General features: G+C 38.3%; 1 protein-coding gene across 11 annotated transcripts in view; it reads right to left on the bottom strand.

Moving 5' to 3' along the window:
- The window catches only part of ksr2 (kinase suppressor of ras 2), a 116,560-nt gene that overhangs the window by 48,645 nt on the left and 43,495 nt on the right, over window positions 1-24,420 (bottom strand). For 6 of the 11 annotated variants that reach the window (XM_083527319.1, XM_083527312.1, XM_083527317.1 and 3 more), the window contains exons 6-9: window positions 22,262-22,437; window positions 10,073-10,142; window positions 4,120-4,203; window positions 109-194 (exon numbers count right to left, since the gene is read on the bottom strand). In XM_083527319.1, the coding sequence (XP_083383445.1) occupies window positions 109-194; window positions 4,120-4,203; window positions 10,073-10,142; window positions 22,262-22,437 (416 nt within the window). Of the gene's footprint in view, window positions 1-108; window positions 195-4,119; window positions 4,204-10,072; window positions 10,143-17,698; window positions 17,777-22,261; window positions 22,438-24,420 lie in introns of all 11 variants that reach the window. The other 5 variants (XM_083527313.1, XM_083527310.1, XM_083527315.1 and 2 more) reach the window with 2 other exon arrangements.

The following is a 24,420-nucleotide window of genomic DNA, read 5'->3' as shown; positions in this document are numbered from 1 at the left end:
ATTCATGAGATGACTCTCATTAGGACGACGACCAGTTATGAATTTCTGCAATAGCAAACATAATTTTAGAAAAAAATAAGGTGTCATGAAAAAAGAAATGGGAAATACCTTTGAACGAGTTCCTACCTCCTCGATGGTAAATAAGCAAATGGCAAGGAGGTGCTTCTTTGGTACATTTATTGTGGCACTTCAGCCTGAAAAAAGCACAGGCATTTTATGTGAATATAAATATATGGTCATATTTTCAGTTTATTAATAAAGCATTACATGGATTGCTGTACAACCTAGACGCATGACACAACTTTTAACTGTTTACTCCCCAATGCGTGATCTTCACTCCTCTGATTCTGGTCTTTTAGTTGTTCTAAAAACTCCTACCTGTTTACATCCTATGGGTAATCAGCCTTTTTCCTCCCATTCATCAAAACGGGAATTTTCTCCGGTTAATTTTTATTGATTTTTGGTATGTGTCTGTTTTGTTTTTTTTTATTATTTTATTTTAATCTTTTTTTTTTCCCCTATTTTTATGCTATATAGAATAAAGATTGTTTTTATATTATAAGATCGTTGTTGCTCGTGCTGCAATACAGCACAGAGAAACACACTCTGTAATAAGTGCACCATGAATAGTGGTGTTGTGAAAGACAGAGTTGCCAAACAATCTAATATCAAATTCCAGCCATGACTATAAAAACAAATTTTAGATCTTATTGTAGGTGTGAGATCCTCAGCAGACAGTAATGAATAAAACATTGCGCGTCTAAATACATAACGGACAGAACAAATCACTGATACGGTGTTAGATATGTATATAAAGGAAAAGTGAGGGGATGTTGTGTATGTTTGTTATACTATTCATCATGTGATATCACGTTTGATATTAGTTTTTCTGTATTCTAGATTCTCTTAAAACTGCTCATTTCAAGCCTGGAGATTGAAGGCTAATCTTTCTTTTAATTCAAGCTATGTTTTGTTCTACAGAATAGCTCCAGGTTTGTTTTTGGGTTTTTTTACCCAAACATTTTATAATTCTTTTTTTTTTTTCATTTTAACTTTCTATAAATCTTTTTTTTTTTTGGTAGCGGAGTTGGGAATAAAAGTTAATTTTCTGGATTCCAAATTGAACGTACAAACTTTCACTTTATTGAAGTTGATTTATCGATAATGTAAACATGCAGTAACGATGAGAGCCAGAAAGCAGATCATGTTTAAATTCAAGACCTCGTTGTGAACATTGTAGAAAAAAGAGCAGACCTTCTAACTATTCACTTATACATCATTCCTAGTGCAAAAAAGCCCAGCTACTTAGAAAAAGCCTGTTCCAATCAGATGGCAGCAAAACCCATAACCGTAGTGACAATAGACGATACAAGTTACAGTAAATGTAAAAAGCTTGCAGTTTTTCATCACGAATGAACAGTAGGTCTAAATATAATGTGCAAATATTAGGGAACAGGTACGAGGACTTTTACGGCTAAATTTTCCAAACTGTCACCACATAATTTGGCGCACAAATCCAAAACCTTTTCCAGCATGACAATACCCCTGTGCACAAAGCCAGCTTCATGAAAATATCCTTTACAAGAGTTGGGTGTATGTGAAAGATCTCCTGCTATAGACTTTTGTCCTTAACCCTAATGAACATGCATGAATGTGAACGCTGACTGCCCCCACACGTCCTCTACAGTACATCAGGCTGACTGAATCTCCACAATTCATTCATTCATTTTCTCCCGCTTATCCGTAATTCGGGTCGCGGGAGCAGCAGTCTAAGCAGGCTCCCGCCTTCTACTGCTGCCCAATCCTCACAGCACCGTCCCTTACGGTCCCTCCTGCAGGTGGTGAGCCCACGAGAAGGCGGCCCCACGTCACTCCGACGTCACGGACCTCGATATTTCCCTCGTAAGGGACCCCCAGAGCATAGAGGGTTAAGGGCCTTGCTCAAGGGCCCAAGAGTGGCAGCTTGGCGATACCGGGGCTTGAACCCCAGACCCTCCGATCGGCAACCCAGCGCCTTAACCGCTGGAGCCACCACTCCCCCCTTTGAATCGCCACAATCACAATCCAAAATCTAGTGGAACGTTCTCCCAGAAGAGTGGAGGTTATTATAACAGGGACTAAATGTGAAATTGGACATTCAAAAAGCATACACAAATCTTATGGTGAGGTGTCCACAAACTTTTGCTCTATATAATGTATGTTAGTTTGCATAGAAATATTTGAACAATAAGCAAGTTCACAGTTCTAAAACTCAGTCCTCATACTCATGTTATCCAAAGTTTATTCCTAAAGGTTCTCCTGGCTAAACAATTCCTCGGGAAATACAGGTGTTTTTCACACCTGCACTGACAAATATCACAGGTAAACAGACACCACACCTGATTCTACTTCAGTTCCTCACACAACTGATTGGCTGACTGATTGGATCCCCGGCTCCAACCCGGCTTTTCCAGATTCCTTCGGCTGCTTGGTGTTTATGGACATTATAAAACATGATTCTCTTATAAAATATACTCTTACACAATCTATTGTTGTAGATACACAAATATGACTGAGTTAAAGCTTGTTGTTTCCATGGTTACTGTTTTTGACCCAGATGTTCAGTATATTAGGACAGATTTCTATTCTGATACTGATTTCTATAAAAGTATTCTTCCGCCAAACTAAATAAATCAATCTAAGCCACAGTTAGACTTGCCCACAGAATTGTTTGGATTTGCAGCAGCCAGCCCGAGTGTATAAGGTATAAGATTGTATGAGGTGATATCAAAGACTGGCTCTGTTTACAAGAACGTACTTTATTTTTCCACATTTACACACTATAACCTTCAAAATAGTCTCCTTGTACAGCGTTCCTGCCTCTTCTGGAACGTTTCCTGGAAGACTTCTTTTTAAAGCGTGCCAAAGAAGTGTGTCAAAAAAGCGTGTCAAAGAAGCGTGTCAAAGAAGCGTGTCAAAGAAGCGTGTCAAAGCGTGTCTTCTGCAATTCGTGCCAGAACTCTGCAATGGTGTCAAAACGGCGACCTTTGAGCTGGATCTTCATCTTCGGGACGAGGTGCGGATTGTTAGCCGACGATCTTCATGCACAAGTTCCTGAATGATTTAGACATTTACGAGGTTGAGCTCGTTGAAGTTCTTTCTGATCTCTCTTTGTCTTCTAGTAATCTTCTTCGGCTTTTGAAAAGTGCGTGTCGCTAGAAACACCTCGAATGGCTCGTTGCAGCATCGCTGTATGTCAAACGTATGTCATGACGAAAGTCCCTGTGGCAGATTTTCCCAGTTTCACGCATGTTCGTTTTTGATTAAACTTTTTGATAGCACCTCATACCATGGTCTGTCTAAATACTCTATTCTTTCCGGTTGGATGGAGGGGTGTGTGGTTAAACAATTTTATGAGCAGATAGTTCCAGATAGTTCATATAATGTTCTATATAAATACGCTGCCTTAAAACAATTGTAACCACAGTAACATATAGTAAAGTAGTTAAAAACAGTGGCACTGCTGATACAGCACCAACAAATGTCACGCACAATCTTACAATCTTTCTGTTTTCTTCTCTTTGTTTTTTCCGCCAGCTGACTATAATTCATTTGAAAAAATGCAATCGGATGCAAACATCGTTTTCATCCTTTCAGGCATTTTTTTCACTGCAATCATCAACATGAAAACAGTGCTAACAATGGATCCTGGTATGCACGCAGTAATCCACAGCTAGTTCTGCTTCATCCCAGGTGGTTCTTAGCCGCCACGTTATGCAGTAAAATCATGTAATGCACACCTAGCCATTGATTAATCCTTACATAACAAATCACAGGCGGTAGACGGTGCTCTTATATAAAAATAATTTACACCTAGGCTGTGATGCAGTACAATACGAATTGGATTGGCAATATTTCTGTACAGAAGGACAGTCTAAAATGAATATATTACAGCGTTCGGCCAATTTCTTTTGTTTAGATTTGAGCATTCAGCATGCTGTGTTGTAATCTTACTTTATATGGTTATGTCTGTTTTTAATCAGAATTTTCATCCATATCAGATGATAAAAATTGTAAAGAATAAAAGAAACACAAAACAAAGTAGGCTAACTATCTTAAAATGAATGTGTGTTGACTCACTTGCATGTTTTGCACTTCAAGCCGAATAACATTCCTTTCCCACAGACGATACAAGTCTGTGACATCCAGTATTTGGTGGAAAATCTGCAATAAAAAATAAAAAAAAAATCAAGGGTGTGGTTAATATTAAAAAAAATAGACTAATAGACATTTTCGGGAAAACGTTCAAAGCAGAAAGACATCAATCTCAAACTATTTTATAAAAAAAAAAAAAAATAAAATAAATAAATAAATAAATAATAATAAAAAAAACATTATTAACATGCCCCACTTCAGTCATGAGGATCAGCTTTGACCTTTTGACTGCAATTCTCAGGAACCGTGCAATAAAGTGTCAAAGCGGCAATCATATTTCCCCAATGGCCTTTTCATTGAGCGGCAGATTACACACACACCGATCAGCAGTCTTCCCCATAATCTTCAATATAGAGTAATTTAATTGTGACTTTAGTTTCTTTCAGATCGTCTAAAATGATCGTCTGGGTGCCTGACAAATATTTCATCAGGACAAAGGCCACACTGATACATGAGCGAGAAAAAATGACTACCATTCAGAAGAAATATGAGGTGCAGACGAGGTGCTTTGGGTCTCTTTCTGACTCTCTGGCTCATTACGAATGTCTTATTAGGAGATATAGCTGCCGTGTGCTTAACAATAAAACGCTATCGAGATGGCTATCGAAGCGCAGAGTCCCTGCAGAAGCATGTACAATGACAGCTAATGGAATATGACTAATCCGCTCTGACAGGCAGGATTGAAATGTCTTCATCTAGATTGAGCTGCTTCATCTGCAAAAAAAAAAACAAACAAAAAAAAACACAGATCTGCTTTTACAGTGGAAATTTTACCCGAGAATTTTTTGGTTTTAAAAGAATATATTGTTTAAAAAATCAATACATTGATTTCTATAAATTTGTCTCTATAAGTTGTAATGAACAAGCCAATGATGAGTATTAAGAAAAATCTCCCTGAAATAATTTGAGAAAGCAGAGAATTATTTCATTATTGTTATTAACTGTACTCAAGTGCAAAACAGTGAAATACACAAAGAATGTAGTTGAGATTTACACTTGATACACTTGATGTGACTCCGGTAAAAGCAAAAGTGTCCCTTTAAACTTTCACTTGTGTAAAATCACAAAAGTTTTTGCCTTCAAATGTACTTAAGTATCCAAAGTACTATGATTTATTATAACTATAATGTTCCAATTATAATTTTTATCACAAGACTCGTTACTTAATCACCTCAGTTTATGCGAAAAGACTCGAATGTGACTCTCAGCACAACAATCTATTAATAGAATGATATTTAAACTTAAACACTGATTGATTTCTATTCAAATTATCATGAGCCCAAAACCTTCTTTTCAACTACTTCAAAAAACTCATGTGTGATGTGGTGAGTTTGAGTCTGGAGTTTCTTCATCATTTATTCCTCTCTAAATGTTCTACTTGCTGTTGAACTGATGCTGAACTTTATGTTGGTGATCAGTAGATACACCAAGCTCCAAAACACGTTCCAAACAGAGCACGTGCTCGACCCTGATTGGTGGTTTTTAATCCACTTTTAAATAAAAAGGAACGACTAACTTCACAATGTAGTCAAGTAAAGAGTAAGAGATTTTACTTTGAAATGTAGTGAAGTTACAGTAAAAGTCTCAGATGGAAATTCTTCAGTAAAGTACAGATTCAAAGAAAAAGCTACTTAAGTACAGTAATTAATTACATTTACTTAATTTTTGTCCACTACTTTTAATTACAGTCCACAGCCATCTTCATGGTTCCCAAGCTAAGCCACCCACAGACATTACTGCGCCAAGTATCATAATATAAATGATTTTATAATTAAAGTAATTATAATTACTGCTTTTTAATCTGGAATGTAAGCGATATTGCCAACAATGCTTGTTAGAAAAGGTGTAAGGAAAACTGGTAAGAATAAGTGAAGCTGTAGCTTTAATCTTTTAAGCCAGACAGTAAGTGAGGACCTGGAAAAACTGTCTTAGGTGTACAAAAAGTGAACCGAGAAGTTTATTTACTTGATCTTTCTCAAGATTTCGGTAAAGGAGAAACCAAACACATTTTCGAATCGACGATTGAAAAACATCAACTACACAAAATAATGATAGAATCCTTTTTTTTTTTCAAGTAGCCTGGAATTGAAACATAATCCTTGAAAGCAGCACTGTTATTTAACCATTGATGAGACCATATTCAATGACATTATATATTAAGTCTAATATAAGGATAAGCCGTGGCATAAAATAACCCTATATATGCACCAGAATTTTAGAATTTTAGTTGCTTTGTGGGCCTCCATAGTAAAGTATGAAAGCTCACATGTTCACTAATACAGAGCTCTGAGGTAACCGTACACATAATTCATGGTTCGGTACGTACCTCTTGTTTTTAAGTCACAGTCTGGTTACATTTCGGTACAGTTAGGAGGGAAGAAATGCAAAACATCAAATTGCTTGTCGTTTGCGATTAACAACAGTTGCTCGCTTGGTTTAATAAAAAAAAAAAAATCAAAATAAAGTACAATCAATCAAATGAATGCAATACATGTTTCTATTAAATTGAATACTGTATTTCAATATTGCAAGACAGTGACACTGTGCTACTCAATCATACCCTGTCAAAGTTTTTTAACGACAGTGTAGCGATATGGATATACAGTATATATTCAATGAATCAATATAACGTGTATTGCATTTATTTTTAATTCATTCATTCATTCATTCATTTTTCTCCCGCTTATCCGTAATTCGGGTCGCGGGGGCAGCAGTCTAAGCAGGCCCCCGCCTTCGACTGCTGCCCAATCCTCACAGCACCGTCCCTTACGGTCCCTCCTGCAGGTGGTGAGCCCACGGGAATTATTTTTAATTATTTATTGAAATTTTTTTTCCTATATTTTATTTTTGCGAGTGCGAGGCAGAGACTTAACAAATATGCTTGCGAGGGAACTCTATTTTAAAGAAAGTCTTGTACTGAAACAGTCCTTAAGGCAGTGAAGGTCATTAGTTTAAATCCCAGCTACACCAAACTGGGCCTGAGGGTGATGTCTATGACATCATGGTGTGTTGGAGTAGAACAACTCCTGCATAGACCTGTGACCTCGACCCCACTAAACACATTTGGGAGGAACTGGAACATGATTTCACTAATACCCTTATAGATGAATAAACACAAATCTCCCTGGCCACACTCCAATATGTAGTGGAAATGCTTCTTCTAACATCTAACTCAGCCACACATTAAAATTTACTACTTGGTCTTGACACATTTTAACCAATAAACTTATTTAAGTCATTATTAAACATTATTAATTCATTAAATAAATCATCAAAAATTTCCAAAATTCTAACGCCTCTTTTTTTTCATATGTCCATAAAAATCATACCTTTAGATTTTTGCCTGCGTTCTCTTTAAAAGCCCACATGACGAGATATTATGCAAATTGTCCCACTGTCTCATTTCACAGGCAGTGAGACACTTGAAGTCAACATGAGTTGAAATGTCACATCCGTAAAGATGAAGTAAGCCCACCCTAAATTGCTTTAAATTCACTAAAACGAGTTAAAGGTCGGTACTTCTCCTGTCAGTTTCTGTGAAGGACAGCATTTTCTCCTACTTCGCAGGGTTAACACTTTTACACCAGTGTTAAATGGGCTTTTGGGGCAGTTTGATGGCAAACCCAGTAGTTAAAAATTAAAAAAAAAAGCATAAATGTCTACGCTTTGTCAAGGAAAAAAAAAAAAAACGGAAAATGTCACTGTGGGAAGAGAGCGCTGTTTAGATCACTAATAACGTCATGCTGGCCACTTATGTGGAAAAAAAAAATAGGGAGTTGAAGAGATTCAAAATCCAGCTGTTACCACACAAATACTATTTTTTAAAAGGAATGAAAAATAGACAGACAGACAGACAGACAGACAGACAGACAGACAGACAGACAGACAGACAGACAGACAGATACCCTGGGTGGCGCACCTTAAAAAATGTTAAATAATTACTTTTTATTATTGAATTCTTTTTATCATTATTATTATTTATAAGTATATGTTAATGCTGATTCCAAAGCTTGAGAAAAGGTGGAAAGAAAGAAAGAAAGAAAGAAAGAAAGAAAGAAAGAAAGAAAGAAAGAAAGAAAGAAAGAAAGAAAGAAAGAAAGAAAGAAAGAAAGAAAGAAAGAAAGAAAGAAAGAAAGAAAGAAAGAAAGACATGCTTTGTTGTTACAACATAATTTGTTCTTTTTATGGCTCTGGGTCTGAGATTACATAAATTTTTTTTTACAGCAAAAATCCCTCATAGTTTTCTTCAGTACAGAAGCTTTTTAAAAAAAAGAGAAGTTTTTCTCTTCCCAGTCAGTGGCATTTGGGAGATTTGTGGCGATTCAGTCCATACACAGACGCTTGAGGCAGGCAGACAAGCACTCGTCTTAATTGGTCTGACATTTTTAACCATTCCATCACATACACACACACACACACACACACACACACACACACACACACACACACACACACACACACAGATACACATTTATCATGCACAATTATGGCACAAATCATAAATGCTATATTTCAGCATTAATAGAGCGTGTACACTTCAACCTACAGGCACTATTCATTCACTGTAGGTGGTATCTAACAAAAGCTCTGCAGTGTGAGGTGGAGCAAACTTTAATTTGTGCAGAACAGGGGGTCATCTTTTTCTGCAAAGAATTGATAAAGTATGCACAGAATAGTGTTTTGCAGTTTGTTGGTAGGCTTCATCTGTCCAGCCCTGAGATTCAACTGCCTTGCCATAATGATTAATATGACAAGCCTTGGGCTTCATCTCTCCAGCCATAAGCTTCAACTGCCTAGTCATGTTATTAATCTGCCCATCCCTTGGCTTCATCTGTCCAGCCATGGGCTTTATCTGCCCAGCCCTCGGTTTCATTTGTCCAGCCCTGGGTTTCAACTGCCTAGCAATGATATTATTCTGACCACCCCTGGGCTTCATCTGTCCAGCCCTGGGCTTCATCTGTCCAGCCCTGGGCTTCATCTGTCCAGCTGCGTGCTTCATCTGCCCAGCCATGTGATTCATCTGCCCAGCCATGTAAATTCATCTTTCCAAACAGAAATTTAATCTGCCAGACCTGGGACTGTGTCTACACAGACATTAAGGTCAATTAAAAAAATTGAGACTTTGGGTAATAGAGACTTTTGGGTATACCTGTTACGGCTTCCAAGAAAATCAGTAAAATTTAAGTCAATATAGATCAAACGCACCATGTGGTTTTCAGGCAAAACATAGAAAACCATATGAAAAAACAGAGAAAGACAAACTTCATTATAGTTCAATTACTTAATAAAACAGCATTAAGTCATTATGTATTGTGACTGTAACTTTTCTTTTTCTTCTTCTTTCGGCTTCTCCCATTAGGGTTCGCCACAGTGGATCATCTGTCTCCACACTACTCTGTCCTCTACATCTGCCTCTTTTAAACCAGCTACCTGCATGTCTTCCCTCACCACATCCATAAACCTTCTCATTGGTCTTCCTCTTTTCCTCCTTCCTGCTCCATCCTCAGCATTCTTCTACTGATATACCCCATGTCCCTCCTCTGCACATGTCCAAACCATCTCAATCTCAACTCCCTCACCTTGCCTCCAAAACGTCCTACACGTCCTGTCTCTCTAATAAACTCATTTCTAATCCTGTCCATCGTTGTCCCTCCCAACGAAAACCTCAACATCTTCAGCTCTGCTACCTCCAGCTCCACCTCCTGTCTTTCACTCAATACCACTGTCTCTAAACCAGACAACATCACAGGTCTCACCACAGTCCTATAAACGACTATATTGCGACTGTAACTGAAAAAGCAATATTTCTAAAAAGAATCTACTCATTGCACCACATTTTATATTTGACATGTTGATCATTCGGAGGCAAACAAGTTACCTGTGTTTAATAGAGTTGCCCAGGTCTCTTCGTGGGATCTGAGGGGACCAGCGAGGAACTGACAGGGTATCTGGAGGAAAAAGACAAAGAAAAACAAGACCAATTTAGTTGAAATAAAGAAAATATTTCCTCAAGGTTTAATTGTAAACATAGATCTTTAATGAGAACACGATTAAAAATGATGTACACAAAAATGGCATTTCAAGGATAAAGCCCCCCAAAAAACATATAAGATGCGAGCAAGGAATGCTTTCAAATCAGCATCCTCATCATCAACTTTGCATCACTAATCAACACAAAATAAAGCTGTTAATTATCAAAACATTCAATCAGAGCTTTCTAAAGAAGAAGAAAAAAAACAAAAAACAAGAATAACACAGAGAAGAATGAGAACCTTTTAGAGCCATCAGCTTCGTTCTCTCACGCAAGAATGCAGCGTTACATAAACAGGCGACATTTAGAGAGAATTATTATATTCAGCTGTGTGCTGTCATTGCTCAAACAGAGGAAACCCAATCATATCTGAATAGAGGCCAGTTAGACAATAATCATATTTGTGCCCTGCAGCCATGCTCGTTCAAAAGGACATTTATCCAATAGAAAGACAGTCCCTGGTCCAATTATAGGTCATTTCTTTTTGATTAACAGCCTGAAGGCTGTGGAGTGATGACACATAACGTTCAACCACAAAGGAATAAAAACTGGATTAGAAACAGAACAGAACAGAATATATATATATATATATATATATATATATATATATATATATATGTGTGTGTTGAACCCAGCCATTAGGGGGGCACAAGCCAGTGTACTCTTAGTGCCGGTCCCAAGCCAGGGTAAATGGGGAGGGTTGCGTTAGGAAGGGCATCCAGCGTAAAACATGTGCCAAATCAAATATGCGGATCACAAATGAGAATTTCATACCGGATCGGTCGAGGCCCGGGTTAACAACGACCGCCACAGGTATCGTTAGCCGACAGGGTACCGGTGGAAATTGGGCTACTGTTGGCCAAAGGAGGAGAAGGAGAGGAGGACGGCGTCTACACAGACGGCAGGAAAAGGAGCAGTGTAGGAGAGTAGAGGTTCGGGTTGGTACTTTAAATGTTGGTACTATGACGGGTAAAGGGAGAGAGATAGCTGATATGATGGAGAGGAGAAAGGTAGATGTGTTGTGTGTTCAGGAGACCACGTGGAAAGGGAGTAAGGCCAGGAACATTGGAGGTGGGTTTAAACTGTTTTATCATGGTGTGGATGGGAAGAGAAATGGTGTAGGGGTGATTCTGAAGGAAGCATACAGTAAGAGTGTAGTGGAGGTGAAGAGAGTTTCTGATAGGGTGATGATCGTGAAGGTGGAAGTTGCAGGGATGATGATAAATCCCCCTCCACCAAGCCCTGCAGAGGTGCCGGATGATTGGGCAACTACTGCAGGAGTGATGAGGGAGGCAGCTGGAAAAGTACTTGGTGTGACATCTGGAAATAGAAAGCAAGACAAGGAGACGTGGTGGTGGAATGAGGAAGTGCAGGAGAGCATTAGGGGAAAGAGGTTGGCAAAACAGAAGTGGGATCGACAGAGTGATGAGAAAAGTAGGCAGGAGTACAAGGAGATGCGGCAGCAGGTTAAAAGGGATGTGGCGAAAGCCAAGGAAAAGGCATATAAGGAACTGTATAAGAGGTTGGACACTAAGGAAGGAGAAAAGGATTTATACCGATTGGCCAAGCAGAGGGACCGAGCTGGGAAGGATGTACTGCAAGTTAGAGCAATAAAGGATGGAGAGGGAAATGTGTAGACTAGTGAGGAGAGTGTGTTGAGAAGATGGAGGGAGTATTTTGAGCAGCTGATGAATGAGGAAAATCAGAGAGAGAGAAGGTTGGAGGATGTGGAGTTGGTGAAGCAGGATGTAGATAGGATTAGTAAGGAGGAAGTGAGAGCAGCGATTAAGAGGATGAAGAATGGAAAGTCGGTTGGACCAGATGACATACCGGTAGAAGCGTGGAGATGTTTGGGAGAGATGGCAGTGGAGTTTTTAACCAGATTGTTTAACAGGATTCTGGAAGGGGAGAGGATGCCTGAGGAATGGAGAAGGAGTGTGCTGGTACCGATCTTTAAGCATAAGGGAGATGAGCAGACCTGCAGTAACTACAGGGGAATTAAGTTGATCAGTCACACCATGAAGTTATGGGAAAGAGTAGTGGAAGCCAGGCTGAGAGAAGAGGTGACCATCTGTGAGCAACAGTATGGTTTCATGCCGAGGAAGAGCACCACAGATGCCTTATTTGCTTTGAGGATGTTGATGGAGAAGTATAGAGAAGGACAGAAGGAGCTGCATTGTGTATTTATGGATTTAGAGAAAGCGTACGACAGGGTGCCGAGAGAGGAGTTGTGGTATTGTATGAGGAAGTCAGGTGTGTCAGAGAAGTATGTGAGGGTGGTGCAGGACATGTATGAGGACAGTGTGACGGCAGTAAAGTGTGCAGTAGGTACGACAGACTGGTTCAGGGTGAAGGTTGGACTGCATCAAGGATCGGCCCTGAGCCCTTTCCTGTTTGCAGTGGTGATGGACAGGTTGACGGAAGAGGTCAGACAGGAGTCTCCCTGGACTATGATGTTTGCAGATAATATTGTGATTTGTGGTGAGAGTAGAGAGCAGGTTGAGAAGAGCCTGGAGAGGTGGAGATATGTGCTGTAAGACAGAGTACATGTGTGTGAATGAGAGGGAGGGCAGTGGAGTGATGCGGTTGCAGGGAGAAGAGGTGGAGAAGGTGGAGGAGTTCAGGTACCTGGGGTCAACAGTGCAAAGTAATGGAGAGTGTGTTAGGGAAGTAAAGAAAAGAGTGCAGGCAGGGTGGAGTGGGTGGAGAAGAGTGACAGGAGTGATTTGTGATAGAAGAGTATCTGCAAGAATGAAAGGGAAAGTTTATAGGACTGTGGTGAGACCTGCGATGTTGTATGGATTAGAGACAGTGGCATTGAGTAAAAGACAGGAGGTGGAGCTGGAGGTAGCAGAGCTGAAGATGTTGAGGTTTTCGTTGGGAGTGACGAGGATGGACAAGATTAGAAATGAGTTTATTAGAGGGACAGCACATGTAGGATGTTTTGGTGACAAGGTGAGGGAGGCGAGATTGAGATGGTTTGGACATGTGCAGAGAAGGGACATGAATTATATTGGTAGAAAAATGCTGAAGATGGAGCCACCAGGTAGGAGGAAAAGAGGAAGGCCAAGGAGGAGGTTCATGGATGTGGTGAGGGAAGACATGCAGGTAGTTGGTGTAAAAGAGGCAGATATAGAGGACAGGGTGGTATGGAGACAGATGATCCGCTGTGGCGACCCCTAATGGGAGCAGCCGAAAGAAGAAGAAGAAAGCAGATATGTGTGTGTGTGTGTGTGTGTGTGTGTGTGTGTGTGTGTGTGTGTGTGTGTGTGTGTGTGTGTGTGTGTGTGTGTGTGATTTTATAGATTTTGTATTATATGGGTGTTTTTTGGTATATATATATATATATATATATATATATATATATATATACCAAAGTTTGTAGACACCTGACCATCATTAGATTCTATGTGCTTTTTGCATAATCTCATACTGTTATAAAAAGCTCAAAATCTGAAGATGTTCCACTAGATTATAGAGTGTGCTTGTAGAGGAGATTTGTGCTTATTTAGCCACAAGGGCTTTCATCTGGGGCATCAGTCTAAAACCTTAGTCTAGGGTTCGTCCCTCCATGGAAGCCTGGGGTGCAATCAGTGTTATAATTCATCCCAAAGCTGTTCCATACAGTTGAGGTCTGAGCTCCATAGCAGGCACTCAACATCTTCCATTCCAACCCATGTAAAGCATATATTCATTAAGATGGTTTGAGTGAAAAGAAAATTTCGTTCTACTGCATCCAAAGAAATCTTGTATAACTTTGTGATTCTAACAATAAGAAATATGCTCTTACATAATCCGGGTTCAGCAAGTGTGTGCATTTAAATATACCTACAGGTTTTTTAGTTCCTAACCTTTAAAAACATTGTTTCAGCATTCAAAATGTGACGTACTATAAGCAAAATTTCCCAAGCATTCGGATTTCCAACTTTTATTATATCCAGTGTGTTCTCTGCTCTGTGCTTTGGTGTGTTTGTCTCACATTTTTTTAGCCTTGTGTATCTCCTGTGCTTTTGACAAATTTATGGCGGTGAGCGATTTCTCCTGTGACCTTGAAGTTCTGCTCCACTGGCCCAGAATATGTAGCAATGACGACAGCCTGAGTACATCGCAAGCCGAGGTCAGAGTTCACAATTACAACGAGCTTTCATTGTTTATTTGTTTTTGCGGGAATAAGAGACACGAGGAGGCTGATTCTAGGTCCTAAAGGCTTACTCTACGAAAGTTATAAAAATATATGAAAATAAATCTTAAAAGGTTGCGATTACCCGAGGTGTGTATCTCTATTTTCAGACAGAACACTTCACAGTACATTTTAGATTATAGTGAAGTCACTACAAAGTCACCACACCGCTAAATCTTTCATTTTTTACTTATATGCACATATGCATACCTCCTTTAGTGGGAGTAGGAAAGACAAAAGCTGTGTATTCTTTATTTTTGAGTGACAGACCCAGAGGCCATACCTCTTTTACTAGCCTGACGGGAACGATGGATACCTCTTTCACTGGCCTGACGGACAAGATAGATACCTTTTTCACTGGCCTGACAGGCACAATGGATACCTTTTCCACTGGCCTGAGAGGCACGATGGACACTTTTTTCACTGACAAGCACAATGGCCACACCTCTTTTAGTAAAACTCATAGGCACATAGGCATTACCCTATTCACTGGCCTCACAGGCACAATGGATACTTCTTTCATTTGACAAGCACACTGGCCACACCTCTTTTAGTAGAACTCATTTACATAGGCATTACCTTTTTCACTAGCCTGACAGGCACAATGGATAAATCTTTCACTGAGACCGTTCAGGACTCATTCTGGCAAACCTGGGCTTTCGTAGCATGTTGGGAAAGTGGAGTTTACTTTAGAATTTCTGGAAGGTCTTCCCCTAAATCACATTACAGTACATCTGTTCAAATCGGTACTAGGCTGCGGGATGTCATGAAGCAGAGTGGCTGATGCTCCCTCCTGCCAAGAAGCAGTTAAATAAAAGAATCACACACTGACGTGAAGAAACAGGAAATGTTTAGAGAGAATAAAGCAAGCAGAACAGTTCTTGACCAGACATCAGTCCATCTGGGATTTCCTTATGAATGTAAACATCTGCGGTTCATCACTTCATTAGTAAATACACTCACCACCTAAATGAGTTTTATACCACAGCCTTTTCCTTTTCTAATTACTGGCTGCCTTGGGACCGCTGGACAGTGATGCAGTGGACATAAAGGTCTATGAGAAGGCAGAGAGAGATGGTCCATGCATTACTTGTGTTAGAGAAAAGAATGAAGGCTCAGCACTCAGGGATTTCATGGACGATCAGGTGCTCTCGCTTCCCATCCTACTGACATCGATCAAACATAAAAAGGCCAAGAGGCACAATCCTACTTTTTTACCCACAGCAGTAAAAACACACGTTCTTCACTCGCTTGTTTCTATGACAACCCTGTAGGTGCTGTTTTTCCCGGAAAAAAGTTGAGACGAATAAAAAATTTGAATTATGTCAGTATGTCGTGACTTTAAGTTACTTATTCCACCCCGCATCATTCTTTATGAAGGAATTACGCCTACATGTTTTTTGTTTTTTTTTACATCCATTTATATTGAGACGATCCAAAAACAGCCCAGAAAAAAACGAAGAGAAAAGCAAGGAAAGAATGAGAAAATCATTCGGTTTTAAAAAAAAATACGAAAAAAAAAAAAAAAAAAAAAAAAATCTGGCCTTTTAAACCGCCGATACTGATGAATCATGCATAATTTAACCAGGGACACAATAGCATGGTAAAAAGGTCAAGTTGCTTTGCATAAATGAAATATAAAAATAGCATTATTGTTTTGTTTTTTTTTGGCTGTTTTTTGTCCAGATCATCACCCCGGTCTGAAAAGAGCCAAGTTACTGTATGTCAGAAGAAAAACTTTCAAAGTCAGGATAATTGCACTTTTTTAACAATGTTTACTGGAGGAGCAATAAATAATGAATTAACTGTGGTAAATATTGCGGTGTTTGTTCAAATATGATGATTAATTTTTGTATAAACGAATTTGCAATTATATTCTGTAATCTGTGTAAAGAAAAAAAGACCAAAGCCTAACCAACTGTATGGTTCAAAACGTGTGATGTGTTTTTTGTTTTTTTTTTGCATCCCCCAATACCCCAGCACATGTTTTATTCTCAAATGAGTTGAACACTTTTAAATTGAATAAATAAGTAGCATTTCGTTAAACGAATCACAGCTCGCCTCAGCAGAATCATGATGAGTGGGTTCTAAGACTTTAAAGGAACCAGTTTGTACTGTAGATATGAGTACAAAGCAGCGCTTCTTTTTTATTTGACTACACAGTGACTTCCGACTGGATTAAAGTAAATACCTCTTTTTACCTGAAAGCTGAAAGCGATCTGAACTACAACAAAGGCTTTAAAAGGAATGTGTTCGTACATAATTCTTAATATACAAGAAAATGACAACTTTGAAAACCACACACTTAAGACCTGCCTCTCCTTCCATTAAGCTCACTGAAGTGTCCTTAGAAGTTCTCAGAAGAAAAGGTACTAAACAGTTACAGTTTCTTTAGTTTTTTACTGCGTATCGTTCACGGCTCTCAGCACACCTTGTTTTTTTACCCCTCAGGAGGTGCTCTATTCGTCCCATTTGGTTTCTATTTATCAAAGCTATTGGCTCATGGTGGATTTCTCTAAATCACAAGCTCAACGCCTGGGGACCAAACACAAAAGCAGCCCACTGCCTTGTTTCATTCTGCTGACACAAACTAGGTTGTTTTCCAAACATTTTCGCACTTCCGTTTACCCAGAGTGCTAGGTACGCTTCACGGTGTTTGAACGACGTTTCTGAAACTCGGGATCAGTCAATAAATTTCAGACCCCCAAGAAAATGTGTCCTAGTGCAACGTGTACTGCCATTTTTACAGATTTAATCATTAATCCTATTTTTAAATAAAACTTTATCTTTATATTATATCTAAATATATTATATATAATAAATATATAATATTTGATGCACAATTTTCAGACAATCAGGTTTTCATTTCACTGAAATGAACTCTTGAAATTTGAATCTTGAATCTTGAAAATATTCCGGAGCTTGATTCAACTGGACTGTAATGCAGTTCACATCCAATGTTAATGCTATTTGCTCTCAGTAATGTGGTTAAATCCGGCACATTACTTCCAACTTTGGTGTAATAAATTTTTCCTTATGCGTATATACAGAAATATCAGGTTTTTAAATGATTGGAGATCATGTAAGAACAAGAGTGTAAGTGTCGTGTCATAGTGTAATGAATGCTAGATAAATGTGGACAAAAAGCAGAGAATCTGCAGGCAAGCCCAGAATAGGTAAACAGGAAAAAATAGTAAGGTGATGAACAAACATTATGACGTAGAAAGGATAGAATCGAGAACAAAAAAGTACCCAAATGGGTTAAGAACAAATGTGGCAAACAGGATACTCACAGACTGAGACAGAAGCATCTGAGTATGATGCTCTACTTTGCGGAAAGCTGAATAAACCAAAGTCCTTGTAGTCTGTAGCTGTGAATAAGTTTGTCATTAGAATTAGATCTGACTAATCAGTATGAGGGTGAAACACTCAAAATAAAGAAGTATGGTTTTCATCATTTAACATCAGTGAAACCCTGTGGAACCATGTGAAAAAGTTCTTTGGACTAAAGACAGGTTCTTCATACTTGTAATCTCACATCTGATCATATACAATCTCATGTAAAGCAGTTCACTAAACTGGACTGATTTGGTTGGAACAAAACTGTATGTATGACTGTTTAATTTACATTTAAATTAATGGCATTTAGCAGACGCCATTGTCCAGAGCGACGTGTTTGAGTTTTAATCAATGAAAAAATCTACACTGATACGCTAGATTGCATACTTAAGATAAATCAGCCTACAAGTTTTTTTTTGTTATTTTTTTTTTTTTTTTTTATAAAAGACCAAGCAAACCTGGAAAAGTACTAAATTATGTGTTTCAGGAAGAGATAGGTCTTCACCGATTTAATAAATAAATATAAAAAAATTACTGCCAAATGTTGCAAAATGTTAATAATATTTAGGTTCTAACTTTAGAGTATAAATTGGTTCAGGGCTACTGTGGGACCATAATAGGTTCAGGCCTTTGTGGGACCATAATAGGTTCCTTATGGTATTAAGAAGAAAAGTGGTTCTACACGTCTTTATTTACTGAAAGGTTCATTGAGAAACCAAAAATAATTCTCAAATGGCAATCACTTGCAATATTGGCAATATACCTGTATATGGGACCCGTTTTTTATGTACATACATGGTGTACATATTCACTTACTTACATAGAAACTTACTTGCTCCTTTATTTTTAACAGTGAATTGACCTGACATTTGACCCTCACATTTCTTCGTTTCTTCTGTTTTGGTTTTCTTAGTTCTGATTAGCCTGAAGAACCGAATTTTCTTTCTGACTCCAGACTGCATGTGAGCATCAGCACAGCGTCAACGAGCTAATCTGATATCGTACCGTAAGCAGAAGAGTTGATGCGAGGTCTAATGACATGCCGAAAGGCCTGTTTAATACCACAGCATCCCAACCCAGAAGCTCGCCTAATGCCATTACGGATACTGCTCCATCCCAGGGAAATTACTCATCTGCCTCGAAGCCACTCACTTATCAGAAATTCATCTCAATCACTGCCTTTTGGTAAAAGAGCTCTGGAAAAAAAATAGAAAAAAGCTCTGGTGGAATTCGTCTCATCCGGAAGTCATAAACGTCATTACTGCACTTGATGGATAATAGACTAAAGTAAAAACATGTACTATAGTAGAACCCCCAGAGGAACAATGTATAATTGGTGCAGAGAAAGTTTTATTAAATCACTGAGCAACATAATCAGACACACCTTTAACTCATTACATGCTTGGTTAGGTCTGATTAGTCTAAACAGACTCCACACAACTGGCTACAGAAAACTTCTTAGCAACACTTCTGGCTACAAAAGTTTTCTATTTTGAAGAAATTCTAAACCGTATAGATTCAGCACAAATTGGGTTTCATTTGCGGAGCTGTATTTTATCGCAACATGCGTTTTTTTTTTTGCTTCTGATGCAATTTACGCTATCTTTTTTTGCATTGTCAGCATTAGAAGCAGGCTCACTATTTATCACTATTTAATCTCAATGTTTAATAGGTGCGATAGAGGTGAGAACTCCAGCAAATGCAGGGTTGCATAAATACTGGGGAAATCCTTAAATCCTGAGAAAACTCTTCCAATGGTGTTTTTCCAATCTGTTTGTTAAATTAGCTTCAGGAAGAAATCAAATGCAAGTTTGGAAAGCATATTTATTTATGGAAATATATTTATAGGCTTTGAAATTGAGGTTTCAAAAGTATATTATTTGCAGAAAAACCTAACCTCGATTTTCTTTCTTTTGTTTTGCCAGAACTTAGCCAGAAAGACATCTGTCAGGTTTTTCGAGACTACAACAAAATACACTCATTAAGATGTGGAGAAATCCCCAAAGTTCTGTTTCCTTGACCAGCCAGCACTGAGGCCATCCTCATTATATTTATATGACATGATGATCCAATTCATAAAAGGAAAACTGACTCAATGACACTGGCCAGCCTTTATCATTACATCCACCTGCCTAACATTGGGTAGGTTCAAATTGTGTTGTCAAATCTCATTGGGCATGGACAGCGCAAGAGATCCGAAGATTGGGTTTCGTTTCCTCAAAAGAAGATCCTTTAAGTCCTCTTTTTCAGCAACTTGTAATACAGTAGCTCTTCTGTACCGATGCTAACTTTCACTCCTCATGCACATCAGTGAGCCTTGGTCACCCATGTCCTGTCACTTGTTTTTCTTCTTCCTTAATCAACATTAAGTAGGTAATAGCCACTCCATATTCACATAAACCTCACAAGAATTACCATTTTGGACATTCTCGGACCCAGTGGTCTAGCCAACACAAATTGGAAATTGCTAAAGTCAATCAGATTTTTAAATTTTGCCCATTTTTCCTGCTTCTAAAACATCATTGTGAGAAAAGCGTAGTTTTGCAAACTTTGTGGAGTTTCATGTCCTTAAGTTTTGCTGTTTTTTGCTAATGATTGCTGATGGTGATGTGAACACTAACATGTCCATGTAAGCTGACAGAGTCTTTATGAAAACATGTGGCCCGGCTAAACATCTTGAACTTCAGAAGTGATTATAATACATGAGCAATGTGTCCCAGTTTCCTCTGGGGTGTCAAGGTTCCTCTTTCTGCCCCTTTCATGTCTTGCACTTGTGTTCTGCACTTTCTCCATCTCCTAGATGCTACCTCCTTCTAGTAACCACACTACACTGGAGTCTTAAATAAACTAAAATACAACTGAAAGTAGCTAAACCGAGTGCATCTTAAAGTCCAATAAACGTTTTCTTGCCACTGCGGTATGTTTGCCAAAAATCAATATATATCAAATGCATGTGCGTGTGTGTCTTACAAACTTGTAATGGCTTTGACCAAACACACCTGGCCGCACACATCAAAACTTCAGCTAATTGGATTCAGATCATCTACTCGAAGGCCAAAGAAGCACCAAGACACAATCAGTCAAAACTCTGGAAGCAGGAATACATCTGCAGGACAACGTAAATCCAGAAGTCCACTCACACCCCTGCATACTGCCTTGTTATGACTCTAACAGCCCGTCTCCAGGGGGCCGTTTGGCTCTAGCTTCCGCTTTAACCATATGCGCATCCACGCTGAAGCCTGGCATTATGGGACACAAGATGTGACCTGCCATTTGGCATCTTAATTGAGAACCTTGCGCCATGAATAAATAGGAGGCCAAATGCGTCAGCATGGGATACATCATCATATGTAAGAGTTAGCACTGTTAGGAATAACAATGACAAGCTCAGACCTGTGGATTTTAAAATATATCTAAATATATCTATGAGGATGCTGGTCAAGGCTTCAGTAAAAATGGTAAGAGTTCCTTTTACATAACCATTTTTGATTTAGAACATGCTTTTTTTTATTGTATATAATACCTTGAAGTTTAATCCATTTTAATTCATATAATAGTTACATAATAGTTATATAAAAACATAATAGTTTTATTTGTATAGAACTCAGTGCTGGGCGTTCAGGGCCAGAAAAGCCTTCTCTATCAGAACAATCAGAAGCACTGAATTACATTTGCAACCAAAATTCAAATATTTGTTCCATGAAATTGTATTCATTTATTCCCAACAGTTTATTCTCTTCATTTCGTAGCGTTTCTCTCGGCTGCACTGCTTAAAGTACATGTATGTGGATGTTAGATTTTTTATCCAATCAGATTTCAGCCTCTATGTGCTGCCATGTCAATCTAATTAACCAGGAGCCTTCAAAGTCAGTACTGCTGGCCTTTTCACCTTAGTCTATTTAGAAATAAGTCTGTGTCTTTAACCAATCAGCTAGCTGGCCCACAAAAGCTTCAGCGTTTTTCCGTCCTCTGATTGGTTGATCAGAGAGAAACTTTTACAGCCAAGTTCGACTGGAAAAACACATCTGTAGCTCTGCACACATTAATACATTAGAGTCAGAATTTTTTTATGCAATTTTATGAATTTGATTTGGTCTCAGACATACTTAAAAATCCATTTTCCAGAAAAGCTAGACATCGTAAGGAGGTCGGCCAACCCCCGAAGCTAGCTAGCGTGCTAGCGTGGTATATATATATATATATATATATATATATATATATATATATATATATATATATATATATATATATATATATATATATATACTATAATCTAATAAATGTGTATTTGAGTCTTATATGGGCTATAAGGTATCACTAAAACAATATTAGGTTCAGCCAAAACATTAAACACTGCCAAACTATTGACTACAAATCTTTTATTTTAGGACTTGTTATTTTCACTAACTCAGAACCAAATGAGTTTTCCTGTTAATCATGTGCTCTGTCTAATCTTGCTTGATATGATACACAGCTGTGGGTGTTGGGAAAAGCATAGGGGTTTTTTTGTTACGTACTGGCCGAAGGTGTTTCTGCATGCACCGGGGGCGTGGAGGGCACGAGGCTTGGGAAGAAAAAGGAGCGGAGCGAATGATCCGAGTGGAGAGGAGATCTCTGAGTTGGGAGGTTCTCACAGCTGCCCGCTACGCTGTTGTGGATCTTTAGGTTCAGAGGCTTGGCTTTCTTCTTGGCTCTGTATTGAAAGGGAAACAGAAGAAACAAATCAATAGTGCAGGCAATTTATTTTAAATAGGAATAGTAGATTTATTAACTCCTCTGAATGAGAAAAAAGAGAATATTTAAAATCATATGAAAAGGCCACTGTTGAGCTTTTGCACAAGACTCATAGGTTTTTATTTTTTATAGGTTTTATTTAAGTCTGTCTTGGTCCGAGGTTGGTATATAAATATATATATATATATATATATATATATATATATATATATATATATATATATATATATATATATATATATGTGTGTGTGTACAGAAAAATACACAAAAATGCACATAAAAGACAGTCATCGTACGAGGTTAATATTGATGCTTCTACTAGAGCTGATGTATCAGGTATCATGACTGCAGTGAAAGGAGACTTTTTTCCATTTCTGTATAATATTGATGGTTTCTCTAGCTTTACTGCAACCCTGCATCTTGGAATTACTCTGGAAAAATGATCATGCCTCACTTCTATTGTTATTTGCACTGCCTCAGTTAACATACACTGCAAGAAATTTACATTTAATGTCTTTATGTTTATATACTCTATTTTTTTTTCTTTTTTCCCTAGTTTTTATAGTATTTCATATCTTTGTAGTACCAACAACGCATAACAAATTCCTTATACATGCAACTGATGACACTTGGCAATAAAGATTATTCTGAATCTGTGGAGTCATAATGATAGTATTAAGAGGTGGATTGATTCAGGTAGAACACCTGTATATATAAACCTGTATATGTTTCAGGAAATATATACTACGCCAAACAGAATAGTTTCTCAAACGAAGCAGTAAAATACAGCACTGTATTTAGGAATCTTCCAGAGGTTACATTAACAATTACATTATCATTAGCATAGCATTGTGAACATTCTTTTATTTAGGATTGTTCAGAAGGTATTGGTTCCTTTTACGAAAAAAAAAAAAAGATCAGAGGTTTCATCCACTTGCTCTAAAGTCTTATCTTTTCCAAAACAACTTTCACATAGGCTTGGCTTTTGGATACTCCACACATTACATGTGTAACTGCTAAAATGATGATTTTAGTGGAAGAAGTGTACATGCTTAGATGTAAAGCTGTAACTTCAGCTGTTTGTTAAGAGTTTGCATTTTTAGATTTCTTTGACCGCCCAACATTTGGCATTATTTGTTTTACCTGCTCTGTGGACTTTCACAAGATTAAACAATACTACACTCATTACAATCAAACTTCAGTCTGATCCTCCAACACCTTTAATATTTAACATCTTCCTCCTCAGAAATGTGCCTTAATTAAAACACCTAGTCAAAGAAAAATGTACCCAAAGGAAGTAGTTTGCATTAGAGCACAATAAGACCATCCACACCACTGTATAATAAGGTCTAGGACCTTTCACACCACATGGAACATTCTAAGTGAAGTGTGGGTCAAGAGCCATTCACAAACACTAGAGCAAATGCTGGCACACATACTCACACACACACACACACACACACACACACACACACACACACACACAAACACACACACACATGTGCACACACACTCATCATCCCGGTAATAAGCTGTGTAGCTCACAACATCTCAGTAAGAAGCTTATTTAGATGTGAATGTGTGTTGGTGCCTCAGGGATGCCATTCAGCCAAGCGAGTTCCCAGATCAGCCATTTTTAACTGTCCCGAATATACAGCAGAAGAGAAACAATTACAGCTGCAGGTTATCTGCATTTCCCTGCAACGTCTTTATCAGCAATTTAGATAAAGCCATTCTGCAATTTAAATCGAATTAGATTCATTCATCCACCCGAGAACAAACAGACCAACAACGAGCAAGGACGCGAGGCACACCCCTGCTGATCTCCTCCTGCTTTTCTTTCCATCCTTTCAACTCTGTTGTTTTTAAATTCTACCCACATGTTCTCCTCACACACACAAATATGGAACAAAACGCAAAAACAATTAGAACGTTTTCTGAA

Source organism: Silurus aristotelis (assembly GCF_946808225.1).
Source record: "Silurus aristotelis genome assembly, chromosome: 23".
Lineage (NCBI taxonomy): Eukaryota > Metazoa > Chordata > Actinopteri > Siluriformes > Siluridae > Silurus > Silurus aristotelis.
This window is presented reverse-complemented; position numbering and strand designations above follow the sequence as displayed.